General features: G+C 35.5%; 1 protein-coding gene across 1 annotated transcript in view; it reads right to left on the bottom strand.

Annotated features, from left to right (window-relative positions):
* Nucleotides 1-21,534, bottom strand: part of FCSK (fucose kinase) — a 1,855,962-nt gene that overhangs the window by 84,368 nt on the left and 1,750,060 nt on the right. Inside the window, exons 17-18 of the mRNA XM_044081314.1 lie at nucleotides 14,635-14,862; nucleotides 13,446-13,589 (exon numbers count right to left, since the gene is read on the bottom strand). Coding sequence (XP_043937249.1) covers nucleotides 13,446-13,589; nucleotides 14,635-14,862 — 372 coding nt within the window. The remainder of the gene's footprint in view (nucleotides 1-13,445; nucleotides 13,590-14,634; nucleotides 14,863-21,534) is intronic.

The raw sequence follows: 21,534 nt of genomic DNA, 5'->3' as shown, positions 1-21,534 counted from the left end.
ACCTCAACCTCTTAGCTTTTTCATTTGCCCGCAGACATGGACGTTTCCTGTTGCTACCTGCATTATCTCTTCCCACCCACATAAATTCTACCTATGTTTGCTTCTCTGTCCATTTAACTATCCAAACTAAGCTACCGTTTTACTGTCGCCACTCTTTTTTCTCCTCTCTTCCTTCATCTCACTTAAAGTTCTACCCCCACAGTTTCTTCTTTTTCCCTTTTTCTCCTATTAATTCTGATGTACTATTTCAGCCTATTACAGTCTAAATTCCCAGTCTAGCTGCCTTGTGAGTTAACATAACGATAAAGCTAACATTTTTTTAACTTAATGAGTGTTCCTGTCAGCTGCTGCTGCCTTCAGGGTCAGGTCCATACTTTTTTATTTTTTTCTTTGACTTGAGTATCTTTAACCTTATTGAATTTCTTTCTGACGCTTCTCCCATACTCCCATCATGCCTTGCAAGTTTAAAAACTCCTTTTAGCTTTCCACGCCATCTTTTCTCAATCCTTTCTTTCTGGCTACCCGATCCATGTTCTGGTGAACTGCAAGCTTGAATACCAGGATTAAATTCTACACTTATGTTCTTTTAAAAGAAAGGTAAAACACTGCTTTTGTTTTATGACCATTTTTACTCATTCAATCTTGCTCTACTGCTCAAGTAATGGATTTGTTTAATAACTGCTGTTCTAGTTTGGTTGACATGAGAAGTCACAAGTAATTTTTCACCTTGTTTTTTTTCGGACTTATATGAATTCTAGCTAGTTCAACTACAAAGTGTTTATTACTTGTATTGTATTGCCTATTACATAAGATATTTTTTTCTCATAAAGTTGTACAAGTATTTTCTCCCGTAATGCTGTATGAGGACTACAAACGCTAATGCATATTTAATTGAAACCAGTGTGCTGACTTTGAGTCTAATTGTGTTTACTTTTCCTGTTCTGCTATCCTTTTCACACCCTATTTATTTACTGTACCTCATGCCACTGCTGTTTCAAATAGTAAGGAATATTGTACTCATTTAACCTTCCACTTCTCTCCTTCCTCGTAGATTGCAAGAACGCTAATTTCTATACATCCCTGCATCCCATCTTTTTACATTATGTATATGCCATTTAACTGTATTTTTTAAATTTTTGCATCCTTTGGTCATATGCTGCACACCGCCGCGCCACTCTTGTATTCCCTCCCGTCAGCTGTCTGCAATACTGCACTAGTAGTGCACCCCTTCCCATTAACTTTTTCTTTTTCTTCTAATACTACGTGACTGTAAAGTTTTAAAGCCTGCTTTTCACTCCCTTGGCTCTCTCGTTTCCATTTATTGTATACTAAGTTTTCTCCGTGTAAACCTCAACTTCTTAGCTTTCTCATTTGCTCTCACTCCTGGAAGTTTCCTGTTGCTATCTAACTTATCTCTTCCCCCTCAAATTAAATTCTACCTCTGTTTCTTTCTCTGTCTGACTGTCCAAGCTAAGCTACCATTCTACTGTCCCCACTTTTTTTTCTCTTCTCTTCCTTCATCTTTTACTTAAAGTTCTATCCCCACACTTTCTTTTTCTTACCTTTTTCCTCCTATTAATTCTGACATTCTATTTCAGCCTATTACGGTGTAACTTACCAGTCTAGCTGCCTTGTCTTTAGAGTTAACAACACAACAGTAACTCTAACTTTTTTCACTGCCCTTCCTAATGTCACACTGCCTCACACATACTTTTGCTATCTCATGCTATACCACTTCTTATACTACTCCAACAACTTTCTTCACTCATCTCAACCATAACTATTACTAAACCTACATCTGCAACACTCTTCTTATCCACACCAACTGAAAGCTACTCAGATATATGCCCCAGGCGCTATCATTTAACTCCACTACTTTCCTCTAAGATACTAATTTGCCATACAAACAATTCTATTCACTGTACAAGCCTTGCTCCCACCCTTCTACCCCACACCATCTCCAAACAACCTCTTCATACACTTCTCCACTCAACATTATTTTCAAAACTAACCTGCTGTGGTGACATACATCCCAATCCTGGACCCAATTCTACCCCCCTCTCCTGTACCATCAAACCCCATTAACTGCTGCAAATCATTACATATTATTACACTTAACCTACAGAGCATTCACAATAAGACAACAGACCTTCATGCTTGGATAGCCTATAATAAACCAAATATCATTGCTGCCACTGAGACCTGGCAAAAACCAAATGTAAAAGATTCAGAATTCCTCCCACCTAACTACTCCACAATAAGGGAAGATACACCTAACAAAAAAGGTGGTGGAGTTGCTCCCCTTTTTCTCTAATACCTTTAATATAGTCCCATACCATGATCACACACCTCAATTTTGCACTGCTGACATTATGGACTCCTTCCTCAAAATAAATAAATCAAAAAATCTTTGTATCATAGTCCCATACATTCCCCTGGTAATATACCAATACTAGAGGAAAATCTATTTTGGGTTTCCCACACTGCTAAAAATGAAACAATAATTATGGATGACATAGATATTAACTGGTCAATATTTTGTTCAACATATTTATTGTCAAATATTAACCTGTTTCACTTCACTCAACTTGTCACCTCTCCCACAAGATATAATAGTACTAAGCAAAGGTTACATCCTAGATTGGATCTTAGTTTCTGACCCTACTAAAATCTCATCATCTGGTACCCCCTTCTTAACACACTGATCACCTTCTAGCCTTTGTTAATCGAACAACGCCTCCATACCAAAAACATCATCACTTCAAGCATGTTAGGAATCTTACTCACTTTGATCCACAGACATTCAACAACATTTTGAAAAGCATCATTTGGAATAACCTAAAACAACTCCCACTAGATGATGCACTACAGTACTTTAATACTACATTTTTAAAAATATTAGACAGTCTTGCACCCCCTCAAGTAAAAAGGGTGAAAACCTGCCATGCTCAATCCTTAACCAAACCTAGTAAAGAGCTAATGTTAACTAGGGATAAAACTTGGAAACAGTGGCAAAAATATAACAGCAGCTTCATAACCAAGTGAAACGATTAGTAGCCAGAGATGAGAAAAACTATTACTTAAAACTTCAAATAAACAAAACCCCAAATAATTCTTGACTTCCATGGGCTCACTTCTAAACCCTGGCACAAAAAAACAACCCTTGCCCTTACCCAGGCAAATCACCAGAACAAGTAACCAGTCTCTTCAACTCACACTTCATAAACATGACAGCTAATATCACAACTAACTTTTGACAGCCTCTCTCTGCTACAAATTATTCTGGTCAAACTACACAACCCCATCTCTCCCAGTCCCATCTCCTCTCAACCACACTTTCACACGAATCATCTATAAATGATTCACCTAAATTTTCATTGACTACAGTCCCAACTTCTACTACTGTTAAAAGACTACTTCTGAAACTTAAACCCAGCTCCAAAGCAGCAGACAGTATACTCACTGAATATCTAAAAACTGCTGCAGAAGCCATGGCCTATCCTATTAGTATACTCATTAATAGATCCAGCCAAGAATCTTATGTCCCCAAACTTTGGAAAACAGACTGTATTCTCTACCCATTCACAAAGGTGGTAACTCAACCAATATCTCTAACTTCTGTCCCATAGCTATTTTATCTCCCATCTAGGGTTGCCAGGTGTCCGGTTTTTGACCGGACTGTCCGGTTTTCAGTCAAATTGTCCGGTTAAAAAAAATCATCAAAACCGGACAAGTGAAGTCCGTTTTTTTGGGGGTTTTTTTTGCAGTCAGGAGTTAAGGACTGAAAAGTGAAAATTGAAAACATTATAAACATACTATATATGCAATGCAGACTGTGCAATGCCAATTACTGCCGCCCCGCCACCCGTGTTGTTCTCTTCCCTTTTCCTTTAAGTACGGTCGGTCGTCAGTACGGCTTGTTATTATTAGTCATCATCAGTCAGCTGCTCTGCTCATCATGCGTGTCCAGGCTGTGAGTGTTACACCTGAGAAAAAGGAGGAGGACCTGGAGGAGAGACAGGACAACCTACCCTTCTGGTCCTTGGCTGCTCCATGAAGCGGCCTCTCGAACCTCAACAGCAGCTCCACTGCATAACAGTGGCTTCTGATCCAACGTTAAAACACTGGGGCAAAAAATGCCATTGCATTTGCTCTTGGAATGGAAGCATAGAAAGAACTGCTGCTGCTATTCCTGTCTTCCTTATTGAATTTCTTTCTCACTCTTCTCCCATACTCCCATCATGCCTTGCAAGTTTAAAAACTCCTTTTAGCTTTCCACGCCATCTTTTCTCAATCCTTTCTTTCTGGCTACCCGATCCATGTTCTGGTGAACTGCAAGCTTGAATACCAGGATTAAATTCTACACTTATGTTCTTTTAAAAGAAAGGTAAAACACTGCTTTTGTTTTATGACCATTTTTACGCATTCAATCTTGCTCTACTGCTCAAGTAATGGATTTGTTTAATAACTGCTGTTCTGGTTTGGTTGACATGAGAAGTCACAAGTAATTTTTCACTTTGTTTTGTTTCGGACTTATATGAATTCTAGCTAGTTCAACTACAAAGTGTTTATTACTTGTATTGTATTGCCTATTACATAAGATGTTTTTTTCTCATAAAGTTGTACAAGTATTTTCTCCCGTAATGCTGTATGAGGACTACAAACGCTAATGCATATTTAATTGAAACCAGTGTGCTGACTTTGAGTCTAATTGTGTTTACTTTTCCTGTTCTGCTATCCTTTTCACACCCTGCTTTATTTACTGTACCTCATGCCACTGCTGTTTCAAATAGTAAGGAATATTGTACTCATTTAACCTTCCACTTCTCTCCTTCCTCGTAGATTGCAAGAACGCTAATTTCTATACATCCCTGCATCCCATCTTTTTACATTATGTATATGCCATTTAACTGTATTTTTAAAATTTTTGCATCCTTTGGTCATATGCTGCACACCGCCGCGCCACTCTTGTATTCCCTCCCGTCAGCTGTCTGCAATACTGCACTAGTAGTGCACCCCTTCCCATTAACTTTTTCTTTTTCTTCTAATACTACGTGACTGTAAAGTTTTAAAGCCTGCTTTTCACTCCCTTGGCTCTCTCGTTTCCATTTATTGTATACTAAGTTTTCTCCGTGTAAACCTCAACTTCTTAGCTTTCTCATTTGCTCTCACTCCTGGAAGTTTCCTGTTGCTATCTAACTTATCTCTTCCCCCTCAAATTAAATTCTACCTCTGTTTCTTTCTCTGTCTGACTGTCCAAGCTAAGCTACCATTCTACTGTCCCCACTTTTTTCTCTTCTCTTCCTTCATCTTTTACTGAAAGTTCTATCCCCACACTTTCTTTTCTTACCTTTTTCCTCCTATTAATTCTGACATTCTATTTCAGCCTATTACGTGTAACTTACCAGTCTAGCTGCCTTGTCTTTAGAGTTAACAACACAACAGTAACTCTAACTTTTTCACTGCCCTTCCTAATGTCACACTGCCTCACACACATACTTTTGCTATCTCATGCTATACCACTTCTTATACTACTCAACAACTTTCTTCACTCATCTCAACCATAACTATTACTAAACCTACATCTGCAACACTCTTCTTATCCACACCAACTGAAAGCTACTCAGATATATGCCCCAGGCGCTATCATTTAACTCCACTACTTTCCTCTAAGGTACTAATTTGCCATACAAACAATTCTATTCACTGTACAAGCCTTGCTCCCACCCTTCTACCCCACACCATCTCCAAACAACCTCTTCATACACTTCTCCACTCAACAATATTTTCAACACTAACCTGCTGTGGTGACATACATCCCAATCCTGGACCCAATTCTACCCCCTCTTGTGTACCATCAAACCCCATTAACTGCTGCAAATCATTACATATTGTTACACTTAACCTACAGAGCATTCACAATAAGACAACTGACCTTCATGCTTGGATAGCCTATAATAAACCAAATATCATTGCTGCCACTGAGACCTGGCAAAAACCAAATGTAAAAGATTCAGAATTCCTCCCACCTAACTACTCCACAATAAGGGAAGATACACCTAACAAAAAAGGTGGTGGAGTTGCTCCCCTTTTTCTCTAATACCTTTAATATAGTCCCATACCATGATCACACACCTCAATTTTGCACTGCTGACATTATGGACTCCTTCCTCAAAATAAATAAATCAAAAAATCTTTGTATCATAGTCCCATACATTCCCCCTGGTAATATACCAATACTAGAGGAAAATCTATTTTGGGTTTCCCACACTGCTAAAAATGAAACAATAATTATGGATGACATAGATATTAACTGGTCAATATTTTGTTCAACATATTTATTGTCAAATATTAACCTGTTTCACTTCACTCAACTTGTCACCTCTCCCACAAGATATAATAGTACTAAGCAAAGGTTACATCCTAGATTGGATCTTAGTTTCTGACCCTACTAAAATCTCATCATCTGGTACCCCCTTCTTAACACACTGATCACCTTCTAGCCTTTGTTAATCGAACAACGCCTCCATACCAAAAACATCATCACTTCAAGCATGTTAGGAATCTTACTCACTTTGATCCACAGACATTCAACAACATTTTGAAAAGCATCATTTGGAATAACCTAAAACAACTCCCACTAGATGATGCACTACAGTACTTTAATACTACATTTTTAAAAATATTAGACAGTCTTGCACCCCCTCAAGTAAAAAGGGTGAAAACCTGCCATGCTCAATCCTTAACCAAACCTAGTAAAGAGCTAATGTTAACTAGGGATAAAACTTGGAAACAGTGGCAAAAATATAACAGCAGCTTCATAACCAAGTGAAACGATTAGTAGCCAGAGATGAGAAAAACTATTACTTAAAACTTCAAATAAACAAAACCCCAAATAATTCTTGACTTCCATGGGCTCACTTCTAAACCCTGGCACAAAAAAACAACCCTTGCCCTTACCCAGGCAAATCACCAGAACAAGTAACCAGTCTCTTCAACTCACACTTCATAAACATGACAGCTAATATCACAACTAACTTTTGACAGCCTCTCTCTGCTACAAATTATTCTGGTCAAACTACACAACCCCATCTCTCCCAGTCCCATCTCCTCTCAACCACACTTCCACACGAATCATCTATAAATGATTCACCTAAATTTTCATTGACTACAGTCCCAACTTCTACTACTGTTAAAAGACTACTTCTGAAACTTAAACCCAGCTCCAAAGCAGCAGACAGTATACTCACTGAATATCTAAAAACTGCTGCAGAAGCCATGGCCTATCCTATTAGTATACTCATTAATAGATCCAGCCAAGAATCTTATGTCCCCAAACTTTGGAAAACAGACTGTATTCTCTACCCATTCACAAAGGTGGTAACTCAACCAATATCTCTAACTTCTGTCCCATAGCTATTTTATCTCCCGTCCCATCTCCAAACTCCTTGAAAAATGCATACACAAGCAACTATTACACTTCCTGCTAAACAAACAAATCCTGTCTCCAATGCAACATGGATTCAGACCAGGTCACAGTACTTTAACTGCCTTAATATCCTTCATGGATTCAGTCAACAAAGCCCGTGACTTCAGAAAAATTGTATCCTCTCTAGTCCTAGACCTATCAAAAGCCTTTGATACTATCTCTTAATTACTCCTTCTATTCCAGCTCTCAAACACCAGTCTATCTACTACCTCCTTAAAGTGGTTCACAAGTTATTTGTCTAGCAAAGAACAGGCAGTTAAACGCCAAAACGCAATATCGCTGTATCTCCCCAAGTCTACTGGAGTCCCTCAAGGCTGTATATTAGGACCTCTTCTTTTCAATAGTCACTCATCATTCAGTCAGGGATCTCTTGCACAATACACAGATGACTCCACAATAATATGCTCTGCTGACACTATATCTCAACTACAAGAGATCATTCAGTCAGCATTTTCTTCTATAGAAACATGGCTTTACAATAACCATCTATTACTAAATCCTAGTAAAACCAAACTTATTATATTTACCCCTAAGAAAGGTACCTCCATAAACAAATCTCAACTTACAATACTTTCCCAGGCCAACACAAAAATTGAAGTAGTAAACCACACTAAGCTACTAGGAGTAATAACTGACAAAAGAATAAAATTAGACTTACATATACAACACAGTATCAGCGAAACACACCAAAACTAGGCATTCTATACAGATTCAAACATGTCCTTTCTCCCCCACTAAACAAGCACTCGCTGCTACTTATCTACTCCCTTCCCTTTTCTATGGAGCTCCCTTGCTAACCAACATCCAGTCTTCACTAAAAATAAAACCAGAAGCATGTTACAATAAAATTGCCAAGTTCGCAACAAATGCCCAACTTTCTACCCACCATTGCATATCCTTATATTCATTAAACTGGCTTGCACTCCCCCACTATCTCACCTGTTTTCAATTAACTACCACTCACAAAATAATTTTCAAACCTCTAGGCTGTCCTGCCCTGAAGTCCCTATTTACCCACTACATTCCCAGCAGGTCCCTTAGATCACAAAAACAACACCTTCTGCAAACCTATAAGGCCAACCTACCTGCTGGACAACTACTTTACTCCTGTGTAGCGGCCAAAAACATGGAATATCCTTCCATTAGCAATTTGATCCACTCACAGTCTCACTTCTTTCAAAACAGCTCTTCATGAACACCTACCCTCAAACTGGATCTTTAATTGTACTAAACCTCCTCATTTCATAACATAGCTACCATCACTTTTCTACTTATTGCATATCTCCAAATGCAACTAAGAATCAATTCTCTGCTAACTACAATTGCCTATTACCTCCTCTGACTCTGTAACTAATCTTTTGTTATTACTACTTTTGCATTTATTCTTAATCTCAAAATGATTATACTCTCTACTGTACTCCTTGCCTCTACTAATTCTGAAGTCTGCCTTACATTTTCTCTTATGGAATTTCTATATAATCAATTGTCCTTCATATGTTACATTTCCTGTATTTAGATTGGAATTTGTTGCTATTGCTTTGTCTTCACTTATATTTCTATGTAAATACTATTTAGGAAACGTTTGTAAAATGCCTATGCTGTATGAATTACATATTGTTTCTTATGAAGCTTTTCTCCCCGGGCCTCAACTGAAAATGGGTTCTTCATGGCCCAGTGGACTATCCCAGTAAACAAATGCCAATAAATAAATAACCCATTCTAATATTCTTATGTAGTTCAGCTACAGACTAAAATACTTCCCCTTTAATACTAGTTCAGTTTATCTTCTCTACCTTTATCTGACAGTGTAACCTTATGTGTATAGTAGGACTTCAGAAGGTAACTTAACCAACAGGGTCCTCAGTGTTATGATCTGTTTTCTTCTTTACAACACTACTGATATTCAGACTGAATTTTCATAGCTATTTCTTCCTTATCAGTGAGTTCTCTTTTTCGTAAAGTCTATCTTACATTCTCGTCTTCCTCAAATAAATAGCTCCTTGAACTACATCCTGAGAAGACACTGAGCCTAGAGTAACTCTGGTTCCAGAACTACTGATACTATGTATTCTACCTATGTTCAAAATTTCAGCTGTACACCACAAATCTATTAAGTACCTTTTTTCTAAATTAATATTTTTTTGTTTGTTCTCTCCACTGTAACTGTTGATGTGCTGCATACCACTGTAAAAACATGTCTTTTGTAATTTGCGTGTATACTGACCATGTCTAAATGTATCTGCAATTTTTCTATCTGGAGCTTTTCTCCCCGGGCCTCTGCTGAAAAAGGGCCTTTTCAGCTCAGACACCTCCGGTTAACAAATGTAAAATAAATAAATAAAATAAATACCTGTCAGTATGCTGCCTGACTGCTCCTGCAACAATCAGCCAAACTGAAGTGACAATAACTGACAAGTGACATCTGAATAACGGCCTGAGAGTAGCAGAGATGGCTGGGACAGAGGAAGAGTGATAAGATTTTTCCCTGCTTTGCTTCTCACTGAAGATGGGGGATGGGAAGGGAGTATACCTCGGGATAAGGTCCTGTGGAAATCGAGGACATGATGGGAGGCATCTGCCTTCAAGAGGGCAGGGCTGCCACAGGAAACTATATCACTTGAATAAGTGAGGGACATTATCTCAGTGCTGTCACTGAATAACTCCTTAGGCACTTTCCAAGGCATGTATAAGGTATATATGTCCATCCAAAAAAAATGATTAACATGACTTTCTGTTTTTATCAACCTTCTAAGCATAAGAAGCTCCCTCTTTGTCTTTTTATCTTCACTACTTGTTGGTGGGGGAGTCTTTTTCCTGCCCTCACCTAGGCCTTTTCCATTATTCTGTTCCTTTTCACTCTTGCCTTACATGAAAAAGTAAAGTGCCCAAGGGCTTCCACATGTGTGACAACATCTTCACTGGTCTATATAAAATATAATTTCCTATCCATTCATTAATTCTTAACAAGTGGCAAGGGAGTTGCCTCCTCTCATCATCCTTAATTTAATTCCATTTTCTTCATAGGTTGATAGGTAGGTATTAGGCTATTGGCCCTAGGGCCTATATAAGCCTAGCCAAACGGTACCCTGGCTTTTGCCACCCAAGAAAATTATTTTCCTGTGCCCCTGTCAAACAGAGCCACAGAAGTGATCCCCAGGGTGAATTTCCTATCTCCCATCCTTTCATCAAGATTTTACTTGAAGTGTGTTAATGAGGAGCTTTGTTTGATATAGACAGGTAGTTTGTTCCAGAGTATGGGAAGTCTCTGGTCCAGGAATCTATCCTGCCAGCATGTTCTGTTTATTGTGGTGACAAGATTTAGGTCCCTAGAGCATGTAGCTTGGTGGGATTGGGATTTATTTAAGTGGAGCATGTCCAATAGCTCTGGGTTTGATATAGCTTTGTATGATAGGCAGAGATCGCCTCTGAGTAGGCGATATGCGACAGAGTAAAGCTGGAGTTTTTTGAGACGGTCTGCGTAGGGCATCTGTTTGAGGCTGGTAATCCTCTTTGTGAGGTATTTCTGTGGCCTTTCCAGTTGTTGTAGATGTCTTGTGAGGTACATACCAAAAGGGGCATTGTACTCTATAATGGGTTTAATGAGTGATGAGTAGAGGGGAACAATGACCTCCTTTTTCCTGGATGAGAAACCTTTTGTGATGAGGTGTGCCATGGAGAAGGATTTCCTGACTACTGTGGCGATGTGATTATCAAAGGAGAGACTACTGTCCACCTGTGTCCCAAGGTCTCTTATCACACTTTTGGTTGCCCCATCTGTATACATTATCCATTGGTGTAAAAGAACTTTCTCATAATGTGAATCTCTTTTGAATCCAACACCTGACATTTCCAATGTTTTTCTTTTTTTCTGCATAACATAGTAAAGAGGTTTCTTGTAATAACCTTAATCTATGGTTCAGATGGATATCATCATCCTTGGCACCACACAAAAAATGTTTTAATAGCATTTTTTTAAACAGGAGTCTTCAAATTTCCTTTAGCCTATATGTATTAAGGCAGATATGTCACTGCCTTAGATTTCAATGATTTAATAAACAGTTCTTCAGCAACAAATCCCTGTTTGAAGGACAGAGCATTATCACCACATTGGCATATTTGGCATATTCCATCCTGTGTTCTGTGCTACTTATAATTTTACCCACCTGTCAGACCCCCCCCCCCTTCAAACCTCAAATGACAGTATGCAGAAGAACCAAAATGCAGATGAAACATGCCTAAAATTTCATGAGAGAAATCTCTAACTACAAGGCCCTGCACAACCCCAAACATCTATATACCTACATGAAGGGAGAAATCTCCCAAAACAAAGGAAACACTGCTAGTGCACACTTAGAAATCAAAGTAGTAGTGATTTCCTATGGAAAACAGAGACCATTGTTCTGTTCCTTAGTGTGTTACAAACTGAGCTTCACACGCTTGATTAATTTGATGTCAGCCACCTGTAGATATACCCCAACTATTCTTTGTTTACTTGCACTACTTCCAGTTGCTCAATCCCTTTTCTATCCCCTTATCAGACTGCTACACTGGATAAGGTATAACTACCAGTCTTGCTCCTTTCTCAGCTGTGACTTACGCAAGGCATTAGCTGGTAAACATCTGACATCCTCTCGCGCTCTTTGGGCTTCTCTCTCAAATTTGCTTTCTATTTATTTATTTATGCTCCTTTTGTCCCCACTGTCTGTAAATCATCTGCTCCCTCCCAACCAAACTGTCCATATGTTCTCTATCATAAGGCAAGGATTGATCATCATTTAGACAACCATCAGAGGTGGGTCATGGTTTCTGCTCTTTTATGGCCCTATCCCTGCTTACCCTCTCCTGTGTGCACTTCATCCATAGGTGTTCCTTCCAAGCAGCTCTGGCCGTCCTCCTGGAGCATGAGTACTAGTTTTCCTGGCCTCCATCAGGGAAGTTTTTTTTTAAGATTTCACATTCAGTTTTATTTAGCTTAGATAGCTCTTCTAGGGCAATAGCAAAAGGGCACGCTCCAAAAGACTCAACCACTGGAGAACGATCTACAGAAGACCGACTCCCACAGGATGAAAGCAGCACATCCAATAAACCAAGGTCCTCAAAACGAAGGCTGAGTACACTCACTGAATGAATTTTGTTACCCTTTTCCAGTCCCCCACAGGTGCAGCTGGCAAGCTTGTACCAGTCAGTCATCGGATTCTGGTTGGCACTGATTTAAGTTTTATATATATTTATATGGTTTATTATGGTTTGTGCGAATGACATTCTGTCGGCAGCACTGTTGCTGAAAATCAGAATGTTGTGCACAAAACATAAATGGATGGGACAGTTGAACACACTTATGCAAATGCAGTAGTGCATTCGCATAACTGTATTCGACTATCTGCAAGGAGATCGTGGTACAGCAGGGATATGTCAAATAGGAGTCTGATTTACATCAGCTCCTATACGGCTATCACATGATGGTTTCAGCCATAATGTCGACTCAAATGTGTCGATTATTTGGGTCGACATTGTGGCCAGTCAGAATGTTTGTGTTTGGGTTTACTTTTTGTTGTTTCAAACGGCAAATGTTTTGCCATTCAAACAAACAATAGTAAACCGTATTTATATATATATATATATTTACACAGCACGCACACATAAATAAATAGATGCACGCGTATATGTATGTTTAGAGAAAAAAGCACTGCAGAATCCCTCAGTACACCTCAATGTATCGTCCTTCAGCAGCTGTTCATATTTTCTTGTATTACAAAGATCGGCATGCCAAAATGCCTGTCAGATTAGAAGGTTTGCTGCTTGAAGATGGAATAGTAAAATACTGAAAATGGAAGCCTGCTTGAGGGTTAGGGGCACAAAGAAAGGGAATACAAGGAAAATAAACATTTCTAAATTTTATCTTGTTTTTCCTGGTGATAAAATCTGCTGCAACATTAAAGGAGTTAAAATTAAGTACCAAGGCCAGATCCATGTGGTAATTTGGACCATGTATGCAGCTCAAATCCACCTCCAAACCTCTGCATCAACTGATCTTGCAGGGATGTTTTTGAAGGATATATGATGACTTCAGTACAGATGAAAGCAGCTTTCAGCAAGGCTCCTGAAAAATAAACAATAAGGATAAGCTCTTTTTGAAATATTTTTCTCATTACTGAAGGAAAATAGGATCCAGTCAACTCTATTCCATTATAACACTCGTGTTCACATCAACTCATAAGCTCCAAATAAAACAGTTTTGTGAGAAAAACTGGCAATTTTCCATTTTCCTTTCCCTTCCAGAGATCACATTTTAGTTCATAAGTTCATATTTGTCAGTTATTTAACTAACGGTATGAAAGAGGTTACAAAATTTAGTGACCCTTTTGATCAAAACATGCTACCTAACCACTGCAATTCCTACTGCACGGCCACATCCAAGCATTCAGAAAATAAGAATAAAAGTAAGTTTTAAACAGCATCTATATAAAGGACCAGTCCATAATTCCAGTAAACCTTGCCTTGGTCTGGGTTACGTGGCAGCCTTACCCATATCACATTTGGTTAAATATATTCATATGAGACATTATTATATCCATCCATTATACTGAAGGGTTGTACAATCCTGTACATTCACTGGTCAAAACACTGCATGTGACTAATGCAAATGCTATAGTATCGAAAAATGTTTTATATATGTATAATAAGATGATAAGTTTGTTGACATCACCCTATTAAAGCACTTCAGGATGTGGGTTATAGGATATGTAACCACCTTTGATAAGTTTTACATCAGTGCTTTGTCAAAACACTGCATGAGACAACAGTATAATTATTTTACTAACCCAGAAGTAATCATGCCTTTTTGCTTATGTATCTTGTCATTCCATACTACTGTAATGTTTAAGATAAGCACTTGGGTAAATAAAACCACAATCTACAGGTGTCTATTTCAGACACAGAGAAGGTGCAGTCCCAACACACACACACACACACCACTGTCACATGAATGACAATTTGTACTGCACATACATACATACATACATACATTAGTAGAGACCCTGTGCAATGCTATAGGCTAGGACTTCTGTTTGTAGCTATTGGGTGTAGCATATCAACAACTGTATTACTTCTTCCTACTGTATTCAGTCTAACTGAAGAATTAGTACCTGGGGAATGGGGTTGGCAGTAATCTTGCAGATCCTCAAGAGTTTCACATACAGTCTCTGTCACCAGTTCTCCATCTCGAACTCCACTAGCACTGACCAGCTTCAGCTTTGGCTCTGATATGCGTCTTACTTTTGCTCCAATTGGCTTACATTTATCCACTAGGATAGCTACATCTACCACAGCACCTCCATGCTCATAAGTGATAGGAGGTGTGTCACTCCATCCACCTATATTTGATTTGAAAAAAAAAAAAAAAAAGAGGATCAATATTAGTTAAGAAAAATGCTTTGTTAAACATTTTTGCATGCCAGAGTTATTGTGACACAATAGTAAAGTTTAAGACTAACTTGCATTCTTTTTTTTTCTTTGTTTTGCTCAAATAATTTTATTAATTTCCAACAATATTTATATAGAGGTTATAAATCCAATGAACATATTTATAATAAACTATTTACAATATATACAACTGGCCTACAATAAGGAAACAAACTGTTGTGAAAATTAATTATACAATGTTAGAAAAAGGCTTATATTCTCATCATTACACAGATAGAGGTGTATCTGAATTAAGAGTCTCAATGAGAGAAAGTACATTCACCCAAGGGTTATTAGACCAGTTCTTAGGATATATTGTTGATTCCTTAGTTTTTATTTCCAGCAGCAGTTTCTTTCAGGAGAGTTAAAAAGTCTTCTATAGTTGGTATAGAGGAGGATTTCCACTTCCTTGTGATGCATTTCCTGGCTACCACTACATGGTCCAAAGAAGATAAATATCTTTTTTATTCATTACAATATTTTCATTTACATTCAACAGAATTAAAGACTTAGATAAACTAAATAAATCTGTGCAAATGGCTTGAAGAAATTCACTAATCTCTTCCCAAAAGTTCTTAATATAAATACAATCAAAAAAGATGTGTGACCAGTCAGTTTTAGAGTTCAAAGAACATCGCCAACATATTACTTCTTTGGAAGAGTTAACTTTGGCAATTTTATTAGGAGTGTAAAAAGCTCTATGCAGAAACTTCCAAGTGAAAATTTTCCAGATTTGTAAATTAGAGGTTAATTTAATAGAATATAAGAGATTAGTTTTATTTTTAACAGATAAATTTAATGAATGTTCTGTTTATAATATTCCATTAACTTTGTCTGTGGTTGGCTTTACAGTTAATTATAACTTTGCATAAGTTTGATGTTAAGTTTGTCCAATCAATTCCATTATATAAAACTTCATGCATAAAAAACATGAGTTTAGGGATATATTTAAAGGAGGAATTGTCAATTATTCTGCATATATCTTGGGTATAGGACTGCAAGCTGCTAAGAACTAGCCAATCAGAACTTGATAAATCATATAAACTTTTTAACTGGTGTATGTCCAAAACCAACACATTTTTTATACAGTGGTACCAACATGTAAAGTTTTTAGATTCCCAAGTGTTAAGTGTATTTATATGAATTTTGTTTAACAAGTTTTTAGTAGATCTAAAGGGGAATAATAACTCTAGCCATAATTTTATATCAATATTATTATTGATAAAACTTCTAAATATATTGTAAATATAATTTATATAATTTAGATTAGTAGGTTTAGAAGAATTATATTGTATGATGACACTTAGGATATGCCAAGGTTTATTATTTTGTTCGTTTAATGGCAAATTTATAGTTAATTTATTTTCATTTAGGAAGATGGTGGTGTGTAAAGACTTCCATGCTGGCGTAAATTTTGGATCAATCCAACTTATAAATGTTTTGTTAACGGATGCTTTAATGTAAGAATCTATGTCTGGGAAATTAATACCGCCCAATTCCCAAGGTCTTATGTGATTTGAAAAGGCTATTCTATTTCTTTTTGGGAACCAAAGAAAGTTTATGAGAGTTTTATTTATTTATTTTAGAAAATTTTTGTTGGGAATCATAAGAATAGCTTGCGCAACATAGTTTATTTTTGGGAGACCCATCTTAATTAGTTGTAGTCTAGCTTCAAATTTTAAAAATAATTTGTTCCATTTTTCAATATGTATATTTAAATTTTTTACAATATTGTTATAGTTTATTTTTAATGTTAAATCCATATTTTCACATAGTATTATCCCTAGATAATTTATAGAAGAAACTTGTTTTCCAATTAAATGATTTATGTTTAAGTGGGTATCATCTTTTTTATTTAATAACAGGAAATTAGATTTTATTTTGCTAACACAAAGACCTGAAATATGATAAAAGACATCAATTTGTAAGTCTAGTTCTTGTAAGGATTCATCTGAGTTTGTTAGAGTAAGGGGAAAGTCATCAGCGAAGAGCATTATTTTAGAATTAAATTGACTATAAATGCCAATGCCTTTGATTTTAGGGTTGTGATGAATTACTGAAGAAAAATATTGTATTGCAAGTGCGAATAAGATTGGGGACATAGGGCAACCCTATTTGTACCTTTAATAATTTCAATGGCTTCTGAAGTAAACGGACCCAATTTTATATGGGTAAGATTATTTTTGTAAATGTTTTTGATTAATGATATGAATTGTGTAGGAAAGTTATACATTTCTAAGACTTTAAAAAGATAATCCCATTTTAGTGAGTCAAAGGCTTTTTCAATATCAAGAGCTACTATAAGGGCTTCTTGATTGTCTCTATTTAGAATGTCAAAAATAGTTAATATTCTCTGGATGTTATCATGGGTGTGCCTATTATAAATAAAGCCTGTTTGATCATCACTAATAACATGTATTAGAGATTTTTTAATTCTACTGACCAGGATGGACATGAACATTTTATAATCATTATTAAGTAGTGAAATTGGCCTGTAAGAATTACATTGATTAGGATCTTTATTTTCTTTTTTAATAGGGGTAATGAGTGAATATCTCTATGTAGGTGGAATTGTATTTTGCATATGAATTTCATTTAGAGCTTTATGTAATATTGAGATTGCAGAGGTAGGAAGTAATTTATATATTTCAATAATAATCCATCAATTCCAGGAGCTTTGTTGTTTTTGCTTTCTTTATTTTTTTCTGAAAGTTCTTTAGAAGCGATTTTTTTTTGGATATCTAAGAATAGTTTTTCTGGGATTTTTTTTATTTTGGATAAATCCAGATCTAAATTTGACGTATTATGAGGTGGAATCATTATTTCTAAAATGTTCTACAAAATGAAATTTAAAGGCGTCTAAGATGTCACTTATATCAGATACTTTTTTATTATTTTTCCCTTCATGAATGATATTTATAATATTAATTGCATAGTATTGTCTTTTTATTCTCAATACTAGGTTATGCAAGTGTTTTGGTGACAGAAAACAAATTTAGTTTTAATTTTTCTAGAGCCATATTCGTCTTGTGAGTTAAGATTTCATTGCATTTATTATTTAATTCCCCAATTTTTTTTTTTTTTTTTTTTTTTAGTAATTGAGTCCAATGATTCATTGGAATTAGTTTCTATAATTTGCTTTTGGATATTTGTTAATTCAGATTCCCATTCTTTTGTTTTGTTATTAAACCATGTTATAATTTTACCATGTAAGTAAGCCTTTAGAGTATCCCATATAATAACTATATTTATATCCTCTGTATAATTAGTATCTAAGAAGAATTGTATTTCTGAATCAAGCCATGGTTTAAATTGTTTCAATTTGGTAATATAAGCTGGGATTCTTTTTTGTGAAAGTTAATCTCTTAAAATCTATTTGAAGTTTAAGAATAAGTGAACTGTGATCAGAGAGAGGCCAAAGAATTATGGAAAAATTATTTATTTTCATTCTCAAATCTTGAGATACAAAGATTTTATCAGTTCTAGTTTGGGTATTAAATCTGTGGTCACTATGTGAGAATAATAAAGAGTTGTTCTCTCTGAAATTAAATGTATAAGTTAGGTTTAAATTATCAGTCCATTTCTTATGAAATTTCCCTATGGGGGTAGACCGAACAGGTCTTTTGTTAGTAGTCTCAGAATTGTCCAAAATACAGTTAAAGTCACCTCTTATTATCAGATTACATTTGAATACTCTATTAATATGGTCTATGTGTTTTCTGATTGTTCCCACTCCAATGCTAGGAAACCAATATAAGTTTACTAGTGTCCAGGTTCTATTACCAAATGTTAACATTACAATAGCTAAAAGCCCATCTTTATCTTTGTAATTATAGATTATTTGAGGGTTAGTAAAATTTTTTTCCATAGTATTAAGACTCCTCTAGGTGTTTTTATTATAGGAAGAATTAGATAGTTTTAAATATTAATTTGGATTCAATATGTACTTATCATTTGTTTTAAAGTGAGTTTCCTGTAGGAATACCACTTGCGCTTTATTTAGTTTTAGATATCTTAGTAGATTGGACCTTTTCCTTAGATTATTTAATCCATTAATGTTTAGAGAGAGTAGAGTTAAATCCATCTTGTTTGTTTAAGTTTATAATGTATTTGTAGTAGACAAGGGTTTATAGTACTTGCATCTGTCAAAATCCATGTAACATTCTTGCAAGAATTATATTCTAGTGTCAGGTTGATGTTTCCTGAAAAAAAAACATAAATTTAACAAATATTGAGGCCAAGAAAGAAATGAGAGGTGAGTAAAGAGAAATATTACATGGAAATATGTAAACAGTGATTCTAAAAGTCCCTCAAACAAACATGGAGTGAAATACACTCCTAATATGGAAAAACGAAACAGTTCAACCAGATTAACCTTCATATCTAGATGAAAATTTAAGAAAAGTGAATGATACAGATCTCCAATTTATAAATTCTGGAGATAAGAAAAACATAAATCAAACAAATTAATAATATAATTATGAGAGTAGTGTAAAAGAAAAATAATTGCTATTACTTAAAAAGAGAGAAGTTCATTACAAATAAATAGTTCCTATTATAAGATAGAGTGAAGTGAATAGATCTTTTGTCAAGTGCTATTAAACTATATTTCACAGATGAAATATTACTATTAAGTTAATATTATTCAAAGGTATTAAGTAATATAACTCTTTCTTCAATTATACATCTTTTGATATTCAATTGCATAGATATTGAGAATTGAGAACTAATATAAAAGCAGCACATACATAAATATTAATATGTCTCACAAAAAATTATTTTTCTGCGATTCCAAACAACTTTAAAAACAGATCAGGACTCAAGTTTCCCAGACCTAAAAAATGTTATAATAATAAGCCAATAATTAAAGTGTAAAAAATAGATTATTTGTAGAATTTGTTGTTATAAATAAAGTAAGTTCATAGAAAATGAAGAATGTGAAGGGTAGATACCTATGTTAAGTTGTGTCAGTAAATGGAACTATTTGTAGCTAGGTACTGATTCAAGTTGAAACAGTTCTGCATAACTTGGATTCATAATAAATAAATCAGTTCTACAATATTAAGCATTTTCAACTTGCCTTACTCTTCCTATAAACAATCAGAAAGATATATATATTAACATATTGCATTAAATATTTTATATCTCACGCTATTTCCCAGAGTCATTGTTCAGTAACAACATACTATATACTTATATGAATGTTATCTTAGAGTTTAAGAGAAAGAGACTATGAAATAGTTAGATAATAAGAAATGACTCATTTGTTCTGTGTAATAAATAAGTTTATAAATGCATTTATAGAAGGCTATTTAGATACATATATATGTCTCTGTTAGGTTATACATGCCAGAGCAAGATTTAGAAACAGTGTTCACTTAATCAATTTTACCTCTTCCTGCACTCTAACAAAATAATGTAACCCAAGTTCTCATTTTTCCTTTGAACAATCTCTAGCTACATAGTACTATGCCACTTGTTTTAAATGATAAAGCAGCTACCAAATGTACAGAGATTAACTTTCAACAATCTTTGTCTTCATGAAACAGAGTCCAAGAGAGAATGGAGGGGAACAAAAAAAAAAAAAAATGAATGCAACAGTAATATACTCTAGATATCGAGTCTGATGAGCACCAAAAATAGATATTAAAATCTTATGTACTATCTAATATATTGCCAGCATCATTTTTGAAAGAGTTTACATAGAAGGCATAAAGTATTTTTTTTCTCTAAACTGAGCACAATAAAATAAAAGTAATAAAATACTTCACTACTAGGAATTTTAACTCTTGTAAAGATGCATGACTTAAGCAACAAATGCCAAAATTTGTAGCAACCTAGCTGTCAGTGAAAATATATATACTCCACAGGGGACTCACTATGTGTTTGCAGATGGCCTAGTATGTTATATAACATTTCACATACACTGTATTGGCAGCCTGATTTTTCCTACAGTATTCTGTAATTACCGGGTGCAATATACGGTCAATATCACTGAACAGCATGCTTGCACAGGGCTAACGATGTTGTTTATTCTGTCAACAGTGCTTTTGTACTGCCATAATTGACCCCTCTTAGCATCTATAAGGGTGTCTCACTTCCACCACACAGCAAATTACCATGAGGAATGAAAGGTACAGGAGAGAGTTAAAATTATGCAGCCACAACTATGAATCATTTTTGACAATCATTTTTTCTCATCTTAGTTAAAGATCATTTTCTGCTTGGGTACTACGTCCTTGTTATACCACACACATCAAACATGAACTTTTATGTACAGTAGACAAGGACTCAAAAACTATCTATTAAAATAACAGAAGATGCTGACTAGTCCGTGAAGGAAAGGGTATGAGTTCTAAAGAAAGGATCATGTTACAAATTTTATCTACGTAGACTTGGAACGGGCAGGATATGAGAAAGCCAATGATACTGTATTGTGTTTGAGCAGAGGCATATATTAAAACAAGAAGAGACAATATTTTTATCATTTTGTTTGCTCTAGGCTATATTCCACACAAGTAGTGACAGTGAACTGTCAGATTAGAATGTTAAAACGTTAAATCAATGAAATTATATTAACCAAA

The sequence above is a fragment of the Protopterus annectens genome, chromosome 8.part0 (assembly GCF_019279795.1).
Source record: "Protopterus annectens isolate FY-2018-M chromosome 8.part0, PAN1.0, whole genome shotgun sequence".
NCBI lineage: Eukaryota > Metazoa > Chordata > Ceratodontiformes > Protopteridae > Protopterus > Protopterus annectens.
This window is presented reverse-complemented; position numbering and strand designations above follow the sequence as displayed.